This window comes from Eucalyptus grandis, chromosome 11, assembly GCF_016545825.1.
Source record: "Eucalyptus grandis isolate ANBG69807.140 chromosome 11, ASM1654582v1, whole genome shotgun sequence".
NCBI lineage: Eukaryota > Viridiplantae > Streptophyta > Magnoliopsida > Myrtales > Myrtaceae > Eucalyptus > Eucalyptus grandis.
This window is the reverse complement of record NC_052622.1, coordinates 4,871,724-4,898,185: the sequence shown is the minus strand read 5'-3', so window position 1 is coordinate 4,898,185 and position 26,462 is coordinate 4,871,724. Positions and strand designations below refer to the sequence as shown.

The 26,462-nt window shown below is 39.1% G+C and overlaps 1 protein-coding gene and 1 long non-coding RNA gene across 5 annotated transcripts; both read right to left on the bottom strand.

The window, feature by feature from the left end:
* Nucleotides 1-7,242: 7,242 nt before the first annotated feature.
* Nucleotides 7,243-10,162, bottom strand: LOC120289539. Its single transcript, XR_005547569.1, has 2 exons — nt 8,103-10,162; nt 7,243-7,575 (listed from the first exon to the last, which is right to left on the bottom strand). It is a non-coding gene; the product is annotated as an uncharacterized LOC120289539 (long non-coding RNA).
* A 1,585-nt stretch (nt 10,163-11,747) lies between these two features.
* Nucleotides 11,748-15,183, bottom strand: LOC104424563 (rust resistance kinase Lr10). 4 transcript variants are annotated; one of them, XM_039304154.1, is made up of 4 exons: nt 15,052-15,183; nt 13,983-14,553; nt 13,346-13,399; nt 11,748-13,263 (listed from the first exon to the last, which is right to left on the bottom strand). In XM_039304154.1, exons 1-4 carry the CDS (start codon nt 15,064-15,066, stop codon nt 12,110-12,112), a joined length of 1,794 nt encoding a protein of 597 aa, XP_039160088.1. In that variant the 5' UTR covers nt 15,067-15,183; the 3' UTR covers nt 11,748-12,109. The 4 variants fall into 4 exon arrangements, with proteins under 4 accessions (XP_039160088.1, XP_018720688.2, XP_039160087.1 ...); XM_018865143.2 differs by lacking the exon at nt 15,052-15,183 and having other exon boundaries at nt 13,983-14,043; nt 14,371-14,984; XM_039304153.1 differs by lacking the exon at nt 15,052-15,183 and adding an exon at nt 14,683-14,978.
* Between the last annotated feature and the right edge of the window lie 11,279 nt (nt 15,184-26,462).

Sequence of the window (26,462 nt, the reverse complement as noted above, 5' to 3'; positions counted from 1 at the left end):
TCGTGGAGCAGTCCGTTTATTTATTTGAGCTTTCATTCGTGTCGAATTGATTTAATGGTGCATTTTAAGTATGTTATTAAATAATGCAATTTTGGCCTTGTGATTGAGAATTGGTCGGATATCGTTTGTTAGTATCGAAAGTGAGTTGGTAAATCACCTTGAGGATGCACGTGGAGTGGTGGAATATCACTTAGGGAAAGACACGTGGCTCGGTGATTTGATATGTCATCTTGGCGAAAAGATAGCCTTAGAGAATGCACGTGGCTCGGAGACTCGGTATGTCTTCTGGAGAATGCACGTGGCTCGGTGACATAGTATGACATCTTGAGAGGGTCGGGTGGGACCGAAAAGCCACTAGTTCTCGAGAGGGTCGGGTGGGACCGTAAAGCCACTAGTTCTCGAGAGGGTCGGGTGGGACCGTAAAGCCACTAGTTCTCGAGAGGGTCGGGTGGGACCGAAAAGCCACTAGTTCTCGAGAGGGTCGGGTGGGACCGAAAAGCCACTAGTTCTCGAGAGGGTCGGGTGGGACAAAGCCACTAGTTCTCGAGAGGGTCGGGTGGGACCGTAAAGCCACTAGTTCTCGAGAGGGTCGGGTGGGACCGTAAAGCCACTAAATCCAAGGAATTGCTTGGTGTTGGATGAATGACCTAGAAATGATTCGACTAGGTTGATTGATCGATGATTTGATATGAGAATGTCTTGATGTGATTCATTGTCTTGGTTTGATGTTGTGAATTGAATGATTAAAGGAGATGATCGTGAGTGGTCTCCACGATGTGAAATCGACTAAGTCGATTAGATCGATCTTCGATACGTGATGTGATTTGCTTGCGTGCTTATTCGATCTGTACTAATATGCAGGTGGAATCTGAGGCTAAGGTAAGTCTTCTAATTCATGTTGTGCGTAGGCAGCCTAAGGTGTATTAGTTTACTAATCGGGTCTTGGGGGGTAGAACTTGCCGAGACGTGGTCTCGGTGGTTATTGAATAACCATTTCAGGACCTGGATGAGGAGCCTAAGGAGCATGAATCTGATGAGGAGGTCACGATGAGGAAACCGAAGAGGAGTACGTGGAGGAGGACCCCGAGTACGACCCGGATGAGGACTAAGATCCCGTCCAGTATTGTCAGACCTTGTTTGCATGTAAAAAGTTGTAGTTGTGAATTTTCAGTATGAAAAATGTATGGCCTGCTTTTCTATCCCATTGCTTTATTTATGGGGATTTATAATTGCTTCCGCATGTGCATATATAAATGAAAGGGTCGGCGATACATAGTCCTGGGATATCGCATTCTAAAATCGACCAAGTAGAAGGATGTGCGCGCGTCCGAGGATCGGGGCGTGACAGTGCATCTAGAAAATTTAGGTCCATAAAGAATTCAAAGGATCTTCCGCATTTCATCTTTCCTTCTCCACTATCTCCACTTTGCTTCCACTTCCTCTACCTGATTGTTGGGTCCGCATCCCATCAACAAACACGCACCATCCTTCTTCTTATTGCTTTCTTCCTTCTTCTTTTTTCCTCATCCCTTCTTCTACTCCACCGACTTTGAAATTTTTCTAGGAAGCATAAACGTTTCACATTAGGGGAGCTACCCTAATATGAAACCATTTCCTGCTTTTAAGAATTTCTGGGTTTGTCGAGTCCCTTGTTCAACAAAAGCTAGCCGACCCCTTGTTGAGCCTCGCTTTAATCACATAGAAATATAATCAGTACATCTAGAAAATTTATACCCATTAAGAATTCAAAGGATTTGCTTCCACATTTCATCCACTATCTCCACTTTGCTTCCGCTTTCTCCACTTGATTGTTGGGTCCACTTCCCATCAACGAACACACACTATCCTTCTTCTTATTGCTTTCTTCATTTTCCCCCTCATCCCTTCTTCTACTCCACCAACTTTGAAATTTGTCTAGGAAGCATAGACGTTTCACATTAGGGGAGCTACCTTAATATGAAAACCATTTCCTGCTTTTAAGACTTTTTGGGTTCGTTGAGGCCCTTGTTCAACAAAAGCTGGTTGACCACTAGTTGAGCCCCACTTTAATCACATAGATATATACTCAATGCATCTACAAAATTTATGACCATAAAAATTCAAAGGATCTTTTCCACATTTCATCTTTCCTTCTCCACTATCTCCACTTTGCTTACACTTTCTCCACCTGATTGTTGGGTCCACTTCCCATCGACAAACACGCATTGTCCTCCTTCTTTTTGCTTTCTTCCTTTTTTCTTTTCCCTCATCCCTTCTTTTACTCCGCCGACTTTGAAATTTTTCTGTTCCATTGTCAGTGCTTGATCACTTGATATGTATTTCATATTTGCTAAATTGAGTCACAAACTTTAGATGTAATTACAATTTCTTACATGGACGAATCATTTTGTGAAATATATAATCCTAAAAGAAAAGTATCTCATATGATAAGGGTATAATGCATGGCATTATAGCCGACGTAGCCATGAACAACTTCATGTTTTACTGAGTAAATCTGAAAAAAATAAAATTTTAAACTTAAAATGTATAAATTTGCAATAGTTAATGTGCATAATAGTTACATAAAATACCCTTTTCTTTGCTTTGCTTAAAATCACAATCATATATGTCTATACTACAATTGTATTCTTGCAAGGCACATGCCAAGAGCCAAGAATGACTATAGTTGCTTGAGTATAAATTTTAGCCGTGTGGTACAGCTGTATATAGATGGTATAGTACATGTAGGGACAGCTTGAAGAAATAGTGGGCCTTAATGACTTTCTAAGTAATAGTCTTTACATTTTCTATAAAAAATTTAATTAACCTAATGATTGATGGGCACGATACGGAGTATATCTTTCTTAGCAAGAATTATTGAAGACAAAAGCAACCACAATCGCCTTTGATGTGGATTGGAGATTAGTGCGCGCAATGGGTGCAATCATTGCAAACTAGTGATATCTCTTTTGATCTCCACTTGTATTTTAACCCTCGCGGATTGATTCAATGAACCAATTTTGTATTAAAAAGCTATATAGATGCAGAATAAAACTCTTATTTGGCTATTAAATAAGATTTGATAGGGTTGATTTACTTTATTGAACTTTGCACAGGGTTCAAAATTAAGAAAAAAGGAAGAATCGACAGACTTGCTTTTTGAAAGCCCACAAAAATCATGCTTTCTCACTTTTAGATTTAATTAGTCACAAGACTTTCATCGTCGGGTTACTTTCAGAAGAAAATGGTGTGACATTGAAAGAATCATATTAGCGTGTCCTTATGACACTCGTTAAAAATGCTGAAATAATGACTATACTTTTTGTACAAAGTACTTGTTGTAAATTGATTAGAAAATAGCACGTATATATGTTCCTATTAACACATAACCGAACTATTACCTTAATCAAACAGGCTCAAATAATTAATAAATAATAATTAATACATTCTGAGAAACTTTTAACATTTATCATATGGAACTATACTGATCTATTGGCTATTCACTAAGACAGTAGTTGGAGATGCTTTTGAGTATTGAACATCCTTTTGATCCTTTGAGGCACGGTGGCCTGAGCGGAAAATCCGTTTCGAATGCCATAAGTGTGTTTTTGGTGGCTTTATATTGATTTGCTGAATTCATCACGAATTATGGTTGTTTATACGACAGGCAATTGGCATCTCTCATTATAGAGGCTAAGGCGCTTCAGCAGGAGACAGTGGAGGAGCTATGAACTGAAACGGCAGCTCGCGTCGACGCTGATAAGGAGCCAAAAAGCGCTGTTGAGGAATTCAGCCAGTCGGATCGTTTTCAAAGGACTCTTTGTATGAGTTTTCTGACAAAACCGCAGGCCAGAAGATTGTAATGACGGTGAAGATGTGCTTTTTGTTATCTTCTTTTTTCTTTTTCTTTTCTTTTTCCGCCTTTAGGAACGTCATCTGTATTACCCTTTATTCTTTACCCTTTTAAATCGGGTGTTATGGCTAGCTAATATTTTGGAAATTAGAGTACTTTCTTATTAAGTGTTGGAGTTGGGCGCGTGCGCAGATTTTCATAGATACATCAAAGACAAATACTAAGATAGTGATCCTTTTAATGGTTAGCTTTATTTTATGAAAAGGAGTTCTAAAAGGATAAAAAATGAGACGAAATCGTGCTTGCTGTTAAATGTACAAGTAGATTTTTAATAAATTCCTGGTTCGGATCGATATACCTTTATTGCCCCCATGCTCTTTCCGGTCGATTATAGTAGGGGCGCAATCCCAACAATTTCCCAAAAGACGATTTGCATCGGAGCTGACTCTAATGCAAATTTTATCCTTCTCGGTTTCCTGTTCTCCTTAGGTAGCAATAGAAAAGGGGAATTATTACGAGACTTATTTTAGAAAATCCTTAAAAAGTTCCGGGTACATGAGTATCATCTCGAGATTTTGTTTCCACAAACGGTGCCAAACCGTTGATGCCCAATTTAAGAATAACCGAATCAGCCAGAAATCCATTGCATTAATCAATCTGGATCACGGAATTCAGGTAAAGGCTGGATCGGCCCACGGTACTCAAGTTAGTTCTTGGGAGAGGGAATTGAGGATCTCAATTGCACAAGGCAGTGAGTTGTCAAGTCATGGTTGATAGGTTGTGGCTTTGGGTGACAACTGGCAATGTAGATGCACAAATGTCCATTAGCGAAGACACTTGGTACTCCGACAATATATAGTAGTGGTAAAACCAGTCTAGGGATCGTTGCACGCTAGATTTATAGTTAGTGGATGCACTGTTGTGTCTATTTATTAGACGAGACTTAAATATGTCTAATCTAAATTTAATACCATCAAGTATGTTCAGCTTCCATGATATCATAAGCAAAACATTAAGAAGGTTAACTTAGAACTTTTATTTATTCCAAGCATTTCACTCCATCATCTTTAGATGAATTCTCAAGTCGCTTTGTTCCAACAAAAAAAAAAAAAAAAAAAAAAAAAAAAGTGGCCTTTGTAAAGAATTGTTTTCCTCGAGGCTCCCTAACAAACTGAAAGTTTTGATTGATAAGAGTAAACAGTCAAGCAGAGAAATGACGATAAAAAAGTACGAACGCTCCGTAATTTTCCAATGACTTATCAGTTCTTGGGAAAATGCCTCGCCTGTCACTATGCTAACCATGGAAAATTTCGAATTAACATCAACTAACGCTACTTTTACTAAAACAACTACGGAAGTAATGAAGTATGTAAAGAAAACAAAAATTTCAGAAGAGAATCCCAAAGCTCTAGAAATATAATGACCAGGAAAATCCGCGAGAGCCGGTTTTTTCCCACAGAACAGAGGCGAAAATGTCGCAGATCAAAGAATAAGCAGAGATACTTTGGGTGCGCATGAGAACATTTCTTGGTTGGGGAACAATTTCTTTTCAGAAATAGTTCTTTTCTATTTCTATTATGGGGAACAATTTCTATGTAAAAAACCCGTTTGATAACTACACAAAATTTTTACTCTAGAAATAGAAAAAGAATAGAAATGCGTTTGGTAAAAAACAGTTTCTTTGTTATATTTATTTGTTTTCTTTATTTTTGCCGGTAGACCGCCGGGCGCCGCGCCGCCGCCGTCCCGTCCCGCCGGTCGACCGCCGGCCCGGCTCACCGCGATTGCCGCCGCACGCCCATCGGCCGTAAATCGACCGCTAAACGCGGAGGCGGCGCCCGGCGGGTCGCGGCGGCTGATAACGTCGCGGCGGGGCAGCTCGGCGGCGGCCGGTCGAGGGGCGTGCGGGACGGTGGCGGCCGGGCGGCGAGCGAGTTGGCGGCAATCGGCGAAGGTCGGTCGGCCTCGCGGCGGGCGGCGGCGGCGTCGTCGGCAGCGGCCGGCAGCGACATCCGTCGGCGGCCGGCAGCGGCGTCAGCGGCGACGGCTGGCTCGCGGCGACGGCGCAGCGGCGGGCGGCCCGACTTTGGCGGAGCGGCGGCGTCGGCGGCGGCCGGCGGCGGCGGCGGCGTCGACGGCACCGGGCGGCGGCGAATCGGTCGGCCTCGGCGGTGGCGGCGGCTGCGACGGTCGGCGGCGGTCGGTCGGCCTCTCGGCGGCGGCGGTCGGTCGGCCTCCGGCCGGCGGCGGCGGTCGGCCGGCGGCGGCGGCGGCGGCGGCGGCGGTCACGGCGGTCAATGGCAGTCAACAAGAGAAGAATAAAAAGAAAAAAAAAAATTAACTTATTTCTTAAACTTGTTCGGGAACAAGAAGCAACTTTTTTACTTCTCATTTCTATTCCAAAACCATTCCGGGCTAACTTTTTGTTCGGGAACAAAAAACTAACTTGCCGTTATCAAACAGGTTTCTATTCTTTTTTGTTCCGGGGAAGAGAGAAGAATAGAAATTTTGGGCTGGGAAGGTTACCATGCAGACCCTTTGTATCTAGCACTGTAGCTGGCTCAATATGAAGCAAACAAAAAGAGATGTTGCATAGAATTTGTAGCTGTATTTACATCATTGTGATGGAGGAAGTTCACGATGACAGGAAGCAATCCATACCATATGACCTCAAATTAAGTACAACGCTATGTCAATAATTGTTTCCTCCGCAATAGGAATTGATACGCAATTTACGCCCAAATTCTCCTTTACTCGCCTTTGACTCGGGGATGTTTTTCCAAGTTCTCTTCCAGCTCCTCGAGCCTCTTGACGAGTGCTCTCCTAAGTGAGGCCATGGCCATCTGTTTTGTTTGCTTCTGGAGGTCGTTTTATGTAGACCTTGAAGCTCAGCCTATGAATTCTGCCATCTAGACAAGTCTGGTTGTCGTACTTTGAACACTTTATCATGTGAGGTTTCAATTGTTCTCGTCCTCCTTTCATAGTGCAATGGAGCAACAAACGTCAATAAAACTGAATGGAACTGGAAGAGAAAGCTCCACAGCCTCTTGTCACAACGGGTGGTCATTCTTATCAGGATGATTCTCCAGTGAGCGTGAAGAATTTCGAGAATCCGTAAGAAAATCTATCTGAAAGCCACTTACCTACATCATAAGATTCTTAATCCAAATTACCTGCTTGTGCACATTATTTACTTTTGCGAACTCTGTTATCTGCACTGATTTATACACTTGCATCGTTTGAGAGTGCAATGGCTTTGTCGGCGTATGGCATTAGGCATGGCATTACTTTGTTTGCCTCGTCAATTCTTGCTTCGGAGGACATGAATATTCTTTTCATAGGAATTGTATGTTTAGATTATCATAATTGCCACATAGCCGGAAACAACATGACAGTTAAGGTGCGCATTCTAGTCAAACACCTTTAGATTATACGCAGTCATTTGCCGAGGGGAAACAGTAATGAGTACCTGTTGCTTTCCCTGTTCTCATAAGTCCAATATTGTATAGTAGAAGCCTTGCAGAGGAACAATAAGGAGCTAAGATGTACATCAGGGATGATGCCCTATTCGACAAAAAACATTTTTCTCCCTGACTAGTAGATGCAATACTGCGAATGCTTGATCACTGCATGAACCCCTCAAGGATCATGCCTCTTGGTTTCAAACCGTTGTTTGCAAACGAAAGTTACTCTTGTTTCTCCCCAATCACCACTTTCCAAAAATTATCCACTCTGCAACAGTCCTGAAAATGTTGTAGCAACATATGGTATGATCGCATAGTTGAACTTGAAGATGAAAAAGCAATAGAAATTGCCACATCCAAAAATGTTAACTAACTACAAGTTGGAGGCATTACAATCAAAATTTCCAAAACAAAAATCATACAGAATTTTCAGCCAATGAACGAATTATGGGGCATCAGGACTGCATATTGGGAATGCTAGCAATAGAACAGAACATATATTTCTAGTATCAAAAAACTGCACAAACTGCACACTCCAGGAAAATCCAAAGGCAAAAGCATGACTGTTTAGATTTCATGAATCGCATTGCTGAAAGTTAGCGAGATCCATTTTGAGGTCTTCTGCTTGGTATTTTGACAGTAGGAGTACAAACTACATATACATTTCAAACCATGATATTTACGTTGTTGTGCTTGCTAGAGAAATGATAGAATCCTGGTTCAAGTAACATAGGAACAAGGGGGAAAAATCTAAAACAGAGATTTGATTTAGACAATGAATGAGACAAGTTAAGAAGCATCGTCACCAGTAGTCATTGCATGAGCATGTTCCGTCCGCAAAATGATGGAAGTGGTATGCATCACTTATGAATATAGATCTCCAGTTGCCATGAAGATATACTTGATCACAGAATGACAATCACTGCAAATGTGGAGATTCTTAAACACCCTAACAGATTTTGGACTGAAGGTGCTTACAACTTCACAAGGCCAAAAATAACACCAATTTTTCACGATGCTGGAGCAAATATTGTTCCTTTTGTCCCTCCCCGACGTCATAAAGAACAAATTTGGTATTCAGAACATAACCCAGTTTCCTTATTCTACTAGCCAATCGGTCATGTCCATCATAGATCTCCAGTGCCAAAGTGTCTCCCACATAGAACTTGTGAACTATATTTGTCATTTGAATCCAGCCACCACCAGCTTGTAAGACATTTCAGTTTCATCTTGTTTCTGATTGCTGCTGCATCTTCCATAGACCAGCCAAGGCACACATACTTGATAGCAAAACATAAGAAGCAGGGTCAGCCGATTCCTGCTAAAAAATCATTGTCACAGCTTGTTTTGCAAGTCTAATAATGCCGTGAACTCGGCAAGCTCTAAGAAATGTACACCAGACCAGTGCATCAGCCCTGAAAAGCATTGAATTTATAAACTGAAGAGCATTAACAAGGAATCCTGATCTGCCCAATACGACAACTGTTCATGCATAGCATCCAATTCTAGGCAAGATTCCATGTTCCGTGTACATTGACCCACATAGCTACAAGAGGACAAAACAGCAACATAGGTGATCTCATTTGGCCTCACGCCGGCCTCTAGCATTTTACAGAATGCGTCCAGAGTTCTTGATGCAAATCCATGTTTTGTGAAACCAGTGATCATTGGAGTCCAAGCTATAATATTTTTCTCTCTCATCTCACAGAAAACTCGAAAAGCAGCTTCTATGTTCCCACACCTTGAATACATAGTGTCAAAGCATTGGAAATCAATTGATTTGAGGCCAGCCCTGATTTTACCATCCTCGCATGGATTTGCTTCCCCTTACCAATAGCGCCAATACAGGCAGCTCCACAAAAGGCTGGCAAATGTAAAAGCACTCATTCCAATTGCATATTTCAAAGGCTTGATCGGACTCCAAATTTTTGGCACAGGTATCCACAAGGGTATTATAAGAAATCAAATCCTTTTCAAATAGTGCATCAAAAGCTCTCTGAGCGTCTTTCATGTGGCCTTACCGAGAATGCATGCTAATAAGAGAATTACCCACGCAATTATCACCAGCAAAGCCCAATTTTATAGCTAGCGTGTATATTTATATCCCCATATCTACATTACAAGTACTTCCGCATTCCTTGAGAACACTAGCAAATGTGAAATGGTTTGGCCTCACTGGACCCTTTATCATTTCCGAAAAGAGTTTGATACTCCTCATTCTCTTCAGTTTGCAGCCACACTCCTCTCAGGCATTTTCTCGAACACCTTATGAGCTGAAACAAAATCAGCACTACCCTTTGCAAACGTGTCAATTAAAATGCACACCCAACGCAGACATCATAATTTACGTAGCCGCTTTTGATTATAAACCAGAAAATTGCATCACCAATTGATGCATTCTCCGGAACTGAACAAGCCCGAATAACCGCCGCGAAACAATAATCGTTAGGTAAAAAAAGCCATCTTCAAGCATATGAAGGAAAGTTTCAACCGCTTCAAACTCCAAGAAACCAAGTCCCTTTTCTGACCCATGTCCATAAATATCCTCTCGGCCTCGGCCCAGTCATTGCATTTCGAGTAGAGACTGATGAGCGAGTTGAGAATCCCCGAAGTGGGCCTCGAGCTGGCACCGAGCCAGCGAGCGATGGACCCGCCTCCGAGAGCGAACAGACTTGAGGAGGAGAAGAAGGGGCGGAGGTCGGGATGGGACCCATCACGGCACACGAGGTCGGGGTGGGAGATTGCTCCAGGGAGGTCGCCGCCACGATGGTGGGGGTGATGAGGCGGCGGTCGAGGGGCGAGAGGGGGAGAGGTTTTGGCGGGAAGGTCGGAGCTTTGATATTGAACGGTGGAGGGAAGAGAGAGAGACGTATTGCTCCTTATCAGGAGAGCATACTCAGGAAACGAGAAATGTAAATAGATAGCCATGAAGGCAATTCTTCTGCAAAATACAGGAATTAACAAACGCTAAAACCAACCGCTTATTTTGCTTTTCATTCGTACATGGAGAAAAAGAAAACCAATCAATGCATGATTTCGTCATTGTTAGGTGATGGTAATGTTTTGTCATTCTTTTGTTTTACTGATTCCACAAATTTAGTTCTCAAAAAGATCAAGATGAATGGCTTTCTCCCGTCAAAAGTACGACTACTTGGCGTTCTCAATTATAATGCAATCAACTCTTAATATCTTCAAAAAGAACAATTCGATCCTTAAAATTATCGAATTCGTATGAAGATGTGGGCACCACATCATATGACGAACCAAAACTAAAAAGATACAAAAAAGATAATCCAAAAAAAAATTGAAGAAGAAAAAAAGTCTAAAATTTAAATGAAAAAGAAAAATGGAACACAGAGATAGGTTGGAGAAGTCTTGAAGAGGCGCCAAGCCCCGGAGAAGACTCCTACTCAACCAGAGGTTTGAGTTGTCGGTCATCACCAAGAGCAAGCACTCAGATCCACAAGGGTCAACCAACCCTAGCAAGGTGGTCACAAGAGCCAATCAACCCTCACACGATGGTAACGAGAGATGAGACCTTCATGTTTTTCTTTGTCTGGCACATGTAGCTTCTCCAATGTACCAAACCATTTTCAATCCTATCCAACTGATCGTATGCCATCAGCGGGGTCCACAAGTTAGTCGGCTTTGGGTGCCATGCCATGCCACCAGTGACGCTCACGGGCTTGCATTCCAATTCCCTGACTCCCTTGATGCAACCCAAACAGAAGAAGATAGGTTTCCTATCCCCAAGATCCATGTATCACGAGAACACCACCCCAAGATACATTATGTGTGATTCACCTGTTGCATTTTTTTTTTCAAAACCAACGTGTCATCGGTGTCACATTGATTAAATGGGAAGGATCATCCTTAATTAAACTCAATCTCATCGTCACATTGGGATGAAGAAGAAATTAGTGGAACACCGGATAAAGTTAGACCAATTTTCCAATTCAATCAAGGTTTCACCTTTGTCATACGGAGGCACATGATGGCTTGGGTATTGAAGTGGCTTGGGAGGCATTCGCAGCTTAACGGAAGGATCATGCGCACCAAGTTACAAATTTTAAGACTTAGACGAATAAAATGAAAGTTTTAAAACCCAAATGTATTATGTTGACAAGTTGTGAGACTTTTTTAAGTAATTGTCCCATTTTCTCTTGATCATTTAAAATTTAGAGCTAATGTGACCTTCAAGACCATATGATTACCCCATTGCTATTTTCTCAAGAATTTGATCAATTTTCGATCCAAGTAAATGAATTGCGAAGAAAATAAAATTTTATTGCAATTGGTGAATAAAGAATTTGAATTTGGGCGAGCCAAATGTTGTGCGACTTCTAAATGCAATAACCACAAATAAAAACTACTCTGTGACTTGAGCAATCGAGGAAAAAAGAACGATTTTCACCGAGTCAAGGAGGACACGGGCCACTGGCAAGTATATGTAAGATGGCGCGTTTTGCAGCCCTCTTTGATGAATATTCTACAGAAAACGGGTGATTTGGTTTATAGATGATTAACTGAATTAGCTAGACTTCACATTGGATGAACATATAGAATACACTTCCTAAACACGGTTACATCCCATATAAAAGATTGTATGGACCACACATGGTGAAACTATACATGAAGTACAATAACACTCCGACCGAAAAAAAAAAAAAAAAAGTACAAATATCACAACAGTAAGCTAAGAACTAGAAGAAGATGAAATGTAATCACTAGGACACTAAACTAGCTCACCTCCCTCCCAACATAATACTACGTTGTGGGGAACAAAGCTTTTCCAATTAAACTATGCGTGGTTCTAAACACCAGTACTATCTCCAAATGGAAAACTAGGGGAAATTATGGGAGTACTTGAGGAAGTTGAAAATGTTTCTAATTCCATTTCAACTATGTCGTTGCCAATTCGCTCATTTGGTGGGTAAATAAGCGGTTTTGGAGGCATTTGAATATTACCAATATCTCTTTCAAGCATTTTTAAGACTTTGTTCATTGGAGGCCGATGGTCAGGAACTAATTGTATACACCAAAGTGCAACTATTATCATCTTTTTCATCACCTCCCTTTCCTCTCCTACAATTTCATCCATTTCAACACTTTCTCCTTCATTGATGTGGTCATATACCCACAACGGAAAATAAATTTGGCTTGAATGTTCCGCATTTGCATTTAAATTTTTCCTTCTACCTGCCATTTCCATGAGCAACATCCCAAAGCTATAGACATCTGCTTTATAAGATACACCACCGAGGGTTTTGTAGAACAACTCAGGTGCCATATATCCCAAAGTTCCTCTTGCAGCAGTCATTGAAACTATGCTATGATCAATGGGATAAAGTTTCGCGAGTCCAAAATCAGAAATTTTCGGCAAGAAATTCTTATCTAAAAGAATGTTGTGAGGTTTGATATCAAAGTGGAGTATTTGCTTATCACACCCCCGATGTAAATATTCAATCCCCCTCACCACCCCAAGAGCAATCTCGTATATTTTCTTATAATCAAGAAACTTATCACCTTCCTTTGTGAAAATACGCTTATCTAAAGATCCATTTGACATGAAGTCATACACAAGAGCCTGTTTTGAGCCTTCAAAGCAAAAACCAATGAGTTGCACTATATTAACGTGGTGAATTCTTCCAACAGTAGCTACTTCACTAATAAAATCTTGGCCATGGGCCTTGGATTGCTTTAAAATCTTGATGGCTACCTCGTTGCCGCTTCTCAGCGTTCCTTTGTACACATGACCATAACCCCCTTCACCTAATTTGTGCTTAAAATTTCTGGTGATCTTCTTGATATTCGAGTAAGAGTACCTTATGGGCAAAAAGTTGTTATGAGCCTGCAAGAATTCTTCAATGTTCTTGTCCATTGCTATGTGCCTTCTTCTATACTTGTAGATCAGAAATATCGCAACAAATGGCATCCCGATTATGAATTTCACTACACAAAAAACAACTAAAGAAAATTTTGATAGGTTAGAATAGTTCTTTCTTTTTTTTTTCCATAATTATTGTAAGAATAAATCATTGTGGCTTACTTAATAGTACTAGTAAATCCCAAGTTGTCCAAAATGCAATATCATCTAGGACACCTGTGGAAGGAATGAATGATGTGAAAAATAATTGAAGGGAAAAAAAAGTTTGGAAAGCAAAAATCATAAGGAAACAGAGTAGTAGCAAGCTACTTTGTATAAGTTGAATTTATTGTCTACAAATCAAGAAAAACAAAGCTTTTCATTTTTAATGAATAATTTTGGTCCTCCTATCGGTACATGACTACAATTTTTTAAGGATTGTTAACGAGTGTCTCTTGGCTTATTGGTGAAGTAAAAGAACTAATTAAGAAAATGAAAAAAAAAATCTAAATTCTACGCCAACAGAAAACTAAATTGAAATTCTATGCCAACAAAAAACTAGTCTTGTGGTTGGTCGCACGAGAATCCTTTTTCTTTTCTTTTCGTTTTTTTACAATACAGATTTAGCCCTTCTGTGGAAAGAAATTATAATCTAGGCACATATATACATTGACATACACTATCGTGTATATTTTGTCATAATTTTCTTGGATATTAGATATCCCTTTCATTTTCCAGTTTCAAAGAGAAAGTAGCTAGTGAAAGAATATACAGAATCATGCAAAATTACGGTGAAATTTCAATGTCAATCAATACTTACCACCATAATAGTACGTGGATGCACAAAACTGACCTCCCCCGCAGTAGCTAACATATAAGCGCTTGGAAAAAAAGTAGCGATAGAGATGTAAGTAGTTATAGATATCATAGTAGTAAAAGGAAGTTTTCTTCCATGAAAATATATGATAGTTGAGAACGAATCCATCAGCCATGATGTTTTGGATTTGCCTGTAGTTGAGAGAGCTATTATGAGCCTGGCCACCCCCAAAATCTTGTGACGCCCATGTCCAACTACTAATGGTGCAAAAATCCCTAACATCCGATACATTTGGATTGACCAAAGCATACAAGTTCCAATTCGATGATGTGTTGGTAGAGTATGACCCCTCAATGCATGGATCAGTAGCGATGTAAAATGGAGAACTAACCGGTTTTGAGCAGTTCACAATGACCGATATATTCTTGTAGGACAGGCTGCTGTATGGGTTGTCTAGAGTGGAAACTCTATGAAAGTCATACAATGACAATGAATGATGGGGGAGAGACAAGCAGTTATCTCTTTGCAGCCCGTTGTCAACCAATCTGATTTGTTGTCCGGTATAATTGATAAACTGCACATAGTATTGACCATTAAGGAAGTTTAGAATAGTGCGATTATCTTCACAAGCCAGCTCGAATTTCGATATACCACATCCCCTCTGATGACTCTTCAGTCGAAATGGGAAGCTTATATTACGAACATCACCACAAGATGAAGGAATGCACCGTTGACTGCTCGACTCAACATTGCTAATCATCGTCAGAAATAAGACAAGAGTGAGTAGCAACACTTGACAGATATTCATAGAGTCGAGAGCATTAATCATGCCTCTGTTTGTATTTGGGCAAAGAGAACTTGGTGAAGAATTGCTTGGTGTGTGTGGAGGAGGCGCAATATAAAAAGATCAGACAATCTTTGTTTGATTAGGAAACTTGGAAGTCGCCTGATCTTTATAGAAAAATCCCAAGTCAGTCAATTGAACAAATGTATGAAGTCAAGCAATTAAAGAGGTGGACCCAAACTGAAGTCATAGTATTATGGGTACTTGGACGGCGGTCAATTAAGGTACCTTGCCATAAGGCATGCCACCAAGTAGAGAGCCTTTCACCCTCCCTCACTAATCCCAGGTGTGAAATGCTATTATACCTACCTACCTTATGGTAGATAGAATCGAAGTCCTGACATAATATCAACATTCACCATCGTGAGGCCTCCTAATTTCCTCTTGTTTCTCTATCTTCCCCACAATGCGGGAATATGAGGGTGACATTACACAGTCTCTCATTCTAAGGTGGATCTCTCGCCTATTTCTTCTCATTGAGCATTTTAAGAATCCGCTTAAATCCAAAGTTTCATTATTAGGGGAACCTATTCAAAGGGTCTTTTTACACATTTGATCTTTCCTTCTCCGCTATATCCACTTTGCTTCCACTTTCTCCTCGTGACTGTGGGGTCTACATCCCATCACTATCTTTGCACTTCTTCTCCACCTTCTTACAAATTTTTACATTCTATCATCGGGGCTTGATCACTTAGATATGTATTTCATATTTACTAAATTAAATCACAAACTTTTAATGTGATTCCAATTATTTACAAGATCGAATCATTTCATGAAATAAATGATCTCTATAAAAAATAAAAAATAAAAAGGTATCTCATATAATAATGATATATATAGACGGTGTCATTGTTAACCTAGCCATGAACGAATGCACATTCTGTTGCGCAAATCTAAGAATCCTTATATGAAACTAAATGTATAAATTGTAGTAAATACCCTCTCTTGTACTCCGCTTAAAAGCATAATAATATATATCCATACTATAATAGTATTCTTGCAATGCGCGTGGCAAGAATAACAGTAGTTGCTACTATATAAAGATGGGACCCATGTGGGGACAATTTGAAGCAATAGTGGGTGGTAATGACTTTGTTCATCGGACAGATTTTACTTCTTCTTTATTGAAAATTTTCTCACCCAAAGGATGGACGTGGCAAAGATAGGGGATATAATTGTTAGCCAGAATCATAAGGGAGACATGCTTCAAGAATTATTGAAGACAAAAGCAACCCCGATAGCCTTTGATGTGGATTGGACATTAGTGCGGGTAATTGATGCACTCATTTCAAACTAGTGATATCTCTTTTGATCTCCACTTCTATTTAACTCTGGTGGTTTGATACAATGAACAAAATTAGCGATGAGGATACAGAAGAAAACTTCAGTTTGACTATTGAACAAGATTTGTTAAGCGGTGCAAGGATGAGTTAGGGCACGAGACTTTCAATCGCCTTGTCCTATAGAAAAACCCAAGTCAAGCACGTAACAAATGCATGCGAGTCAAGAAATTAAAGGAGGTGGACCCAAACTGAAGTTCCATTATTCGTGTAGTCGTGTCCAACCCGTCTCAATTGATGAGCCCCTTTTATTGACCTACATGTACAGCACATCTCGAAAGTTTCCACCCATTGAGAATTCAAAAGGTTTTGCTTCACATAAGATCTTTCTTTCTCCACGTTTCTTCCACTCTCCCCACGTGGATGTTGGTTCCACGTCCCGTCAACGAACAAATCCACCTCTCTTCCCTCTCCCCATCACTTCCTTCAGATACGCTATCTTTCTTCTTGTTCTCTTCTTCGTTTTTTTTCCTCCCTTCTTTATCTCCATCTTCTTTCTTCGTCCCACGAGTCACGATTATAGAAAAATTGATGTATAGTTTCGAGGAACAATATCATGAAAATAAAAAATAAAAAAACTAGCTATCTCTAAACTACACTTTCTCCATGTCACGACACAGGACATCAATTTTGACGTAGTAGCATGAAACCATGTTGTACAAGTCCACTGATTTCTTCTTTGGAATTTGAACGATAATTCCGTTGATTGTTTGATAAGTCCAAGTATTTGCTCTTGTGTGCAATGATTTCTTATATTTTTTGTACACTCACGATACAATAATTGCAAAAACATAACTATTATATAATGAAATAAAACAAGAATTCACATACAGTTAGAACAAAAAATAGGCCAGCATAAAGACTCACTAAATGGGCATAAAAGGTTTCGCACTGCAGTTGTCATTTGGAAATATCAAGAACATTATATGGTTAATTTAGAACTTCTACACATGAGCGAGGCAGGATCTTTCGATACTAATTTAATGCTTTGTTTGGGAGAGGGAGAAAAGAGGAAAAAGGAGGTGGGTGAAGAAAATTTTTCATTTTTCCTCCAATTCACTCTCGCAGAAAAAATAGACTTCCCAGAATTAGTTATTCATCATGTCACTACATAGTACATCAGATTTGACATGATACCATAAAACCAAGTCAGCATGCATCGGAATAGTTTGTTCTAATTTCTTCTCCAATGATATTTATTTATAGAGTATGGAAATTCCATGTAGGATTACCAAATGTAGGATAATAGTTAAGAAACGCAATAGAATGAAGCCACACACTAAGAATATCAATGTTCAAACTTGAATATGATGAATTTGCATAACTCAATGATCGTTGCAATCTCGCATATTAGGAATTCATACCTTGCCGTGGTTAAATTCCACAGTCAAAGCAGTACGGCTACTTCATCTTAAGATGTCTTGCAATTCAACATTCCAAAGCATAATCCGTGTCAAGTCACATAGGAGAAAGAATGAAGTTGCCAATGGCACCTTTTATGAGTTAATGCCCCGTCCTTGCATATCCCTTGAGGATAATGGATCCCTGGTTTTATTGACGGTGAATATGTCCGGAGGTGACAACTGGCAATGTGCATGGACAAATGTCCATGACTGAAAACACTAGAGACTCTGACAATATTTAGTGATCTACAGTGATCTTACAATCTACGGTGGTAAAGCCCATCCGAGTATCAATGCACACTGGACCATTTAGTTAGTGGAGGCACCTCTTTAGCTGTCAATTAGACGAGATATAAGTGATGTCTAATCTAAGATTTAATATCGACAGGTCTGTTCAGTTTTTCAATGGCTTGATCATCAAGTTGGTCTAGTTGTGTTAACACGTGGGATCTTTGATAAGTCATTCAAAAACTCCTTGATGAGTTTACCCAAAGAAAAACAACCATCCAAGTGATGGGATAAGGAAGCAATCTGAATATATAACCCTTATTTTAAAGACTAGACGATAAAGATTGAGATATGTAATTGTCGATTCCGTGCTCTTTCATAAGTTGCAGGACATATATACTAGCCCCCTCGGAAGCACAACTCTGTAGAGGATTCCCGTCCAACTTTATTTTTGGGTGCTTTTCTTCCCTCAACTTATGACTCTTGATTGAACGCCTTAAAGAAAAACCTCAAAAAATTTTGAGAAATAAGTGCGTTTGCTTTAACCTTCCTGTCAAAATTTAAAGTACTACTCGAATAATTTAAGAAAAATTATGAAGTGATTATACGTGAAATTACGTGTCAATGTTTGTATGTGATGAAAATTTAAGGTATCTAGAGTTTAAAAAATTAAAACTATGTGCACCGTAACATTAGATTAAGTAATGTTATAGATATTTAGATATCTTGTAAAATGTAAAAAGTGTAATGCTAATCTCCCTACTGCAATTATCTTATGGCCAAACTAAAGAAGCAAGAGCTAGATACTTTCTTCTGCGATACAGCCTGTGACTGTGAGTAGTTAAGGAAAAAACCGTTGGCCATCGCGTTATGGAGTTGCTTGTTTGGTGCAAGCATACAATCATGGCATGCCTATGTCGTCATGGATGATGGTGCCAGATTCCTCAATAACCGATGAGTTTTCATCCATCACAGCCCATGAATACCCACTCATTTTAGATATCTTAGACGATACGTCCGACGAATATGCTCCCTCGATATATAAAGGGTCTTCAGCACTTCACAAAGACCATTGAATTGACCAGAAACATGAAACTCTCGTAACTAAAGTTCGAGTTCGTTCATGAATAACTAGGGAGGGAAGAGCAATTGGCCCTTTGCAATCCCACGTCGAACACGAGGGTATCACCAAAATGGACGGTGTCAATTATTTTTATAGATGGATTTGAAAAAGTAGTTCGTAGGATTATTTTCACATGCTAACTCAAGTCTTGAGTCGCCACAACCTTTCACATCACTCTTCGTTTGAAAGGTTCAGGTCATCTTGGAAACTGCACTGCAGGAGAGGCTGAACGGGGTCGTTCATTTAGGGCATTAGTGTCCCTAGTAGCACGGCAAGAAAGACAATGACACGAGGCACACGGGTCTGGAATTGCGAGGAAAAGTCTTGAGTCGCCACAACCTTTCATATCACTCTTCGTTTGAAAGGGATGGGTCATCTTGGAAACTTCACTGCAGGAGAGGCTGAACGGGGTCGTTCATTTGAGGCATTAGAGTCCCCAGTAGCACGGCAAGAAAGACCAATGACACGAGGCACACGGGTCTGGAATTGCGAGGAAAAGTCTTTAGTCGCCACAACCTTACATATCACTCTTCGTTTGAAAGGGACAGGTCATCTTGGAAACTTCACTGCAGGAGAGGCTGAACGGGGTCGTTCATTCGGGGCATTAGTGTCCCCAGTAGCACGGCAAGAAAGACCAATGACACGAGGCACACGGGTCTGGAATTGTGAGGAAAAGTCGTGTCGTTCTCAGCTTGTGGGCGATGGAAATTCGGGGCTTAATGTGTGGTCGAGGATCAACAAAGATAAAAAGACGTCCATGTAATAATGGCGAAGGAGAGAGACCGTAAATATGAAGACTGGGGGTCTTCTATTAAAAAGCCCATGTCAACCAATAAAACAAAGTTAATCAAGTTGAGAATACTACAGGAGTAGCGTGGAGTAGCGAATAGGACCCAACACCATCGCCATTTCTTTGTGGCAAGAAACCATTGTATTGACAACCCACAAATGTAGCCGTCCAACAATATTATTCATGTTTTAGAGATTTTTGTTAGATAATTAAGTAATTTTAAATTGCCAAAGATATTTAGGATGTCAATGAGTTTCCTTATGACAAGAAAGTCGTCTTAAGATTCCATTGCAGACTTTGAATTGAAGTCAACCCAAATGAGTTAAGAATCGAGTGCATCCTAATAATTAAGGATTGCATAAATTCAATTCAAAGGAAAAAGAATGTTAAGAAATAAAAAGAATTATCCACTCTATTCTATTTTTATTGAAGAAAATTCTCCATAAGTTGTTAAAGTAACTTTATAGTTCCCTCGCTATCTTTAGGGAGAAAATTTACCAAACGCGTTTCCGTTCTATTTTTATTCCGGGGAACAAAAAAAACAGAAACAAGTGTTCTCCGGAACGTTACCAAACAGCCCCTTAGAAGACTTGAAAGTCACCAATAACAAAAGGTATTAGGGTTCTTTGGCAAATTCAAGTTCAACTTATTTTTACTCGAGAATTGTGTATAAAGCAACACTATATAAAGTGTATATGGTCATTAACAAGTTCAAGAAAATGCAAGTTCAATTCGAAATTTTGTAGGTTTTGTTCTTAATTCCTTATGATAACCTAAATCAGTATTGGGACAAGAGAATACTTGAGGACGGTTGAAATTATGTCAAATCTTAAGTTTTTTCTTTTAGCTAGAACTTTTCCACTATAATTAAAGTTGGCTTCATCCATATTATATTTTTCTAAAAGATATAACTAAACAATGTATATTTTGCATACAAGGCACATATGTAGTGTTAATTAGAAATCACAATTTCTTACACAAAAAATAATACGATGATGGAAATAATACAATGTCAATACATAAAAGCTTAGATGAGATTATGTCATCAGTGGACATCTTTGCCCACTAATCAATCTGGCAAAAGAATGCTTTAAGTGCCAAAAGTTGGCATAGATGAACACTTAAGTGCCAAAAATTACGAAAGTGACACTTAAATGCTACTTTTTATGAAAAATGGGACAATTGAGTGCCACATCCGGCGAACTCCGCCGAAATCCTACGTTGCATTTTTTTATTATTAATTTTCTCGTTTACGTGGCTCGTCGGAAGACTGACTCAGCAAAACACACAAAAATGACATCGTTTTGGTATAATTTGAATTTTAATATAAAAATTAATTAAATTAAATTTAAAACATAATAATAATAATAATAATATTATTATTATTATTATTATTATTATTATTATTATTATTATTATTATTATTATTATTATTATTATTATTATTATTATTATTTTAAAAAAAAAAAAGGTGGAGGGAGGCGGTGAGGGTCGAGGCCTCGCCGCCACCTTCGGGAAGGGCTAGCGAAGGAGGGGAGAGGGTCGGCCGGGGTTGCTAGGCTTTGGCCAAGGGCCGGGGACCTCGGCTAACCGCAGCAAAGGCCCGCGAGCCCGAGCCCCAATCGGGGGGCGAGGGTCACGGCCCTTGCCCAGATCCAACGAAGGTCGCAACCCTCGCCTGGTCGGCAGGATCACGGCCCTCACCCGTATTCGACGAGGTCGCAGCCCTTGCCACCGGTCGGCCAGGTTGCCAACCCCTGGCCAAGGCTCGGCAACCCCGGCCGACCCTCCCCCTCGTCGATGGCCCTTCTCGATGGCGGCAAGGGCTTAGCCCTCAGCCGCCTCCCTCCTTTTTTTTAAAATTTTTTTAAATGTTTTTATTTTTAAATGTTTTAAATAAATTTAGTTTTAAATTTAACTTAATTAAATTTTATATTAATTTTTTATCACTTCAGCACCAAAACGACATCATTTTTGCATTGTTTAGCCACGTTAGCGTGCAAAACGATGCCATTATGCACTTACTTCGTCGGAAAATCACCACGTCAGCATTTTGACTGGATTGGCACTTAAGTGATCCATTTTGCTCGATTTTGGTACTTGAATGTCACTTTCGTAACTTTTAGCACTTAAATATCCCTTCGTGCCAACTTTTGGCACTCCAGAAGTCTGGGTGTCGAATACAACAGTAGCGATCTACCTTAAGCAAACTTATAGGGGTTTTGATAGAAATTTCTGAAAAAAAAAAAAAAAAAGTTTGAGCATCAAAATGAAGATGACATTAATAACAATTTCTTACATGGAAAAGTCACGTCACTCTTAGCCAACGAGCAGTGGAAATTTGGGGGTGGTGGAGGATCACCAAGGATAAAATATATATATGTAATAATGGCGAATGAGAGAGAAACTTAAAAATGAAGACTAGGGGTCGTCTATTGAAATGCTCCTATCAACCGATAAAACAAAGTCAATCAAGTCGAGATTGTTACAGGAGTAAACATGACAATTGACAACCCATACATTTAGCTGTCCAATGACACCATTTCATTGTAGGACCCAACATCATCCCCAATTTTTCTTGCGAGAAAACGTCACAGTTAACAACCCATATATTTAGCTGTGCAATGATACAATTTCATAGTTTTGGAGATTTTTCTTAGATAAGTTATTTCAAATTCCTTGAGATATTTATGCTATTAATGAGTTTTATATTTTCTAATATGACAAGAAAGTCATCTTAAGATAAGATAGTAGACTTTGATCTAATTTGGTGGGTGGAATAATTGATAGACTGCATGAAGTATCAACCGTCACATAAATATAGAACTATGCAATTATCTTCACAAGCCAGCTCATTCTTCTGCTCACCACACCCCTTCGATTCATTCTTCAAATGAAATGAGTAACTTATATTGCGAATGTCACCACAGTATGAAGCAACATACTGCGAATTACTTGGAGTGGCATTGCTAGTCATCACATGCAACAGAACAAGGAGGAGCGGCAACACTGCATAGACATCAATGAAGCTAAGAGTATTAATCAGGTCTTTGTTTGTCTTTGGGCAAAGCGAAATTGTTAAAGAACTGCTTGGGGTATGTGGAGATGGCACCATATGAAAAGATTGAAAATAAATTGGATGAATCTTGTTCGATTGGGGACTTTGGAGTCACCTTGTTCAATAAAAAAAGACCAAGTCAGTCAACGGATCAGGTCAAAAAATTAAAGCCGAAGTTAATATTACTGGTGGAGTAATAGGCACGGCCCAGTGGCCAATCCTGATTGAGGCCCCCAATTACTTTCTAAGCAATAGTCTTTACATTTTCTATAAAAAAAAAAAAAATAATTAATTAATTAATTAATTAACCTAATGATTGACGGGCAAGATACGGAATATGTTTTTCTTAGCTAGAATCAAAAGGGACCCATACTTTTAGAATTATTGATGACAAAAGCAACCATAATCGTGTTTGATGTGGATTGGAGATTTGTGCGTGCAATTGGTGCAATCACTTCAAACTATTGATATCTCTTTTGGTCTCCACTTCCATTTAACTATGGTGGATTGATATAATGAACCAATTTTGTTTCAAAAAGCTATATAGATGCAGAATAAAAAAAACCCAGGTTTGGCTATTAAATAAAATTTGATAATAAATCGCACATTCATCTAACAACTTAAATTTTTAGAACAGTTAGTAATGATCTCACAAAATCTCACTTGGTATCAGAGCTGAAAGTCCTAAGTTCAAATCTTACCAGGTCGGGCCCTTATAATTCCATACTTAGTACTACGCAAAAAACTAGACTAAGCGTGAAAAAGAGTGTTAGAATATTTAAATAATAAATCATGCATTCATCTAAAATAACATAAATTTTTAGAACAAATGGCAATAGTCCCACAAAATCTCACTTCTGTTCGTTTTCATCTCCCTTCTTCTCCAACTCCCTCCTTTAACGCCCGAATCATGATCATAGGAAATTTTACACCCATTGAAAATTCAAAAGTTTCTTCCAACTCTCTTCACGCGATTGTTGGCTCCACATCCGTTGACAAACAAATCTGTCTCTCTCCCCCATCACTTCCTTTTTATACACAATTTTTATTTCTTATAGCGTGTTCCCTCACCATCTTTGAAGAGAATCTTGAAGCCTTTTATTTTATTAAAGTGAGGATATATAGAGTGTACATCAGTCATTAATAAGCTCGAGAAACTACAAGTTCCAATTCAATAATGCGTTGGAAGATTACAACCCCTCAATACATGAACCGGTGGCGATGTAGAATGGAGAACTAATCGGCTTCAAGCAATTCACAATGACCAATGGACCATCACGGTCCATTTTCTATGGGTTGTTTGGGTCAATATGTTGTTTGAAGTTATACACTACCCATGAATGACAAGGATGAGACAAGCATTTATCAATTCGCAACCCACCGTCAACTAATCTGATTTGGTGGGTGGAATAATTGATAGACTGCACGAAGTATCGACCATCACACAAATATAGAACTATGCAATTATCTTAACAAGCCAGCTCATTCTTCTGCTCACCACACCCCTTCAATTCATTCTTCAATCGAAATGAGTAACTTATATTGCGAATGTTACCACAGTATGAAGCAACGTACTACGGATTACTTGGAGTGGCATTGCTAGTCATCGCATGCAACAGAACAAGGAGGAGCGGCAACACTGCATAGACATTAGTGGAGCTAAGAGTATTAATCAGGTCTTTGTTTGTCTTTGGGCAAAGCGAAATTGTTAAAGAACTGCTTGGGGTATGTGGAGATGGCACCATATGAAAAGATTGAAAAGAAATTGGATGAATCTTGTTCAATCGGGGACTTTGGAGTCAACTTGTTCAATAAAAAAAGACCAAGTCAGTCAACGGATCAAATCAAAAAATTAAAGTCGAAGTTAATATTACTAGTGGAGTAATGAGCATGGCCCGGCGGCCAATCCTGATTGAGAACCCCCCCCCCAATTACTTTCTAAGCAATAGTCTTTACATTTTCTATAAAAAAAATAATAAATAATAATAATCATAATTAATTAACCAAATGATTGATGGGCACGATACGGAATATGTCTTTCTTAGCTAGAATCAAAAGGGACCCATACTTATAGAATTATTGACGACAAAAGCAACCATAATCATGTTTGATGTGGATTGGAGATTTGTGCGTGCAATTGGTGCAATCACTTCAAACTATTGATATCTATTTTGGTCTCCACTTCCATTTAACTATGGTGGATTGATATAATGAACCAATTTTGTTTCAAAAAGCTATATAGATGCAGAATAAATAAAAAAAACCCAGGTTTGGCTATTAAATAAAATTTGATAGGGATAATTTGCTTTGCGCAAAAAGGTGGTTCAAAGGTAAAAAAACAAGAAGAATTGACAGACTTGCTTTTTGGAAGCTCGCGCCAATCATGCTTTCTCACTTTTAGATATAAGTAGTCACAAGACTCTTGCCGTGTCTTATGTTACATTACCTTTGCGCTAAGAAAAAGATGACATTGAAAGAATCATAAAAGTGCATTCTTGACACTCGCTAGAAATATTGAAAAAGCAACTATACTTTATGTACAAATTACATGTTGTAAATTGATCAAAAAATGGGACGTTTATATGTTCCTATTAGCACATAACCGAACTATTACCTTATTCGAACGGGCTCATACAATTAATAAATCCTAATCGATACATTCTGAGAAACTTCTAACATTTACCATATGAAATTATACTGATCCATTGGCTATTCACTAAAATAGTAGTTGGAGACTCTTTTGAGTTTTGAGTATCTTTTTTGTTAGAGTTATTTAGGAAAATTAGGATGGTTTTTGTATCTTTCAAGATTATGTAAATATCTTCTATGATTTTATGTATCTTAATTTATATGTCATCTTATTTAGTCTTTCATAAAACCTACAAAAAGGCTGATAATCCTCATTATGAATATATCAAAATATATAGAAAATTCCTTATTTCTCTCTTTCGCATTTTTCTTAACTTTTTTATGCTTTGAGGCACGGTGGCCTGAGTGGCAAATCTGTTTCGAATGTGATAAGTTTGTTCTTGTTGGCATTAATTGATTTGCTGAATTTCATCACGAATTATGGGTGTTCCTGCGATAGACCATTTGCATCTCTAATTACAGTGGCTAAAGCGCTTTAGCAGAATATGGCGAAGGAGCTGCAGACTGAAACGGCTGCTTGCGTCGACGCTGATACGATGGCAAAAAGCGCTGTTGAGGAATTCAGCTAGTCGGCTCGTTTTCAGGAACTCTTGTGTGAGATTTTTCTGACAAAGCCACAGACCAGATGGTTGCAATGACGGTGAAGATGTGCTTTTTGTTATCTTCCTTTTCTGTTTTTCTTTTCTTTTTAAAATACATCATCTGTATTACCCTTTATTCTTTTCTTTTTCAAATTGGGTGTTATGGATGGCTGATAGTTTGGAAATTAGAATACTTCCGTATAAAGTGCTGGAGTTGAGCCAGCGCAGAATTTCATAGATACATAAAAAGAAAAAAATTACTAGATTGAAGAGAGTTATCCTTTGAGTGAAACAAACTTGGGGGTCCTCGGGTGGTTCATGAAATTTAATGGTTAACTCTATTTTATGAAAAGTAGTTTTTGAAGGATAAAAAATGCGACGAAATCGTGGTTGTTTTTACATATATAAGTTGATATTTTTATAAATTCTTGGGTCGGATCAATGTGGCATTATTGCCCCCATCATTG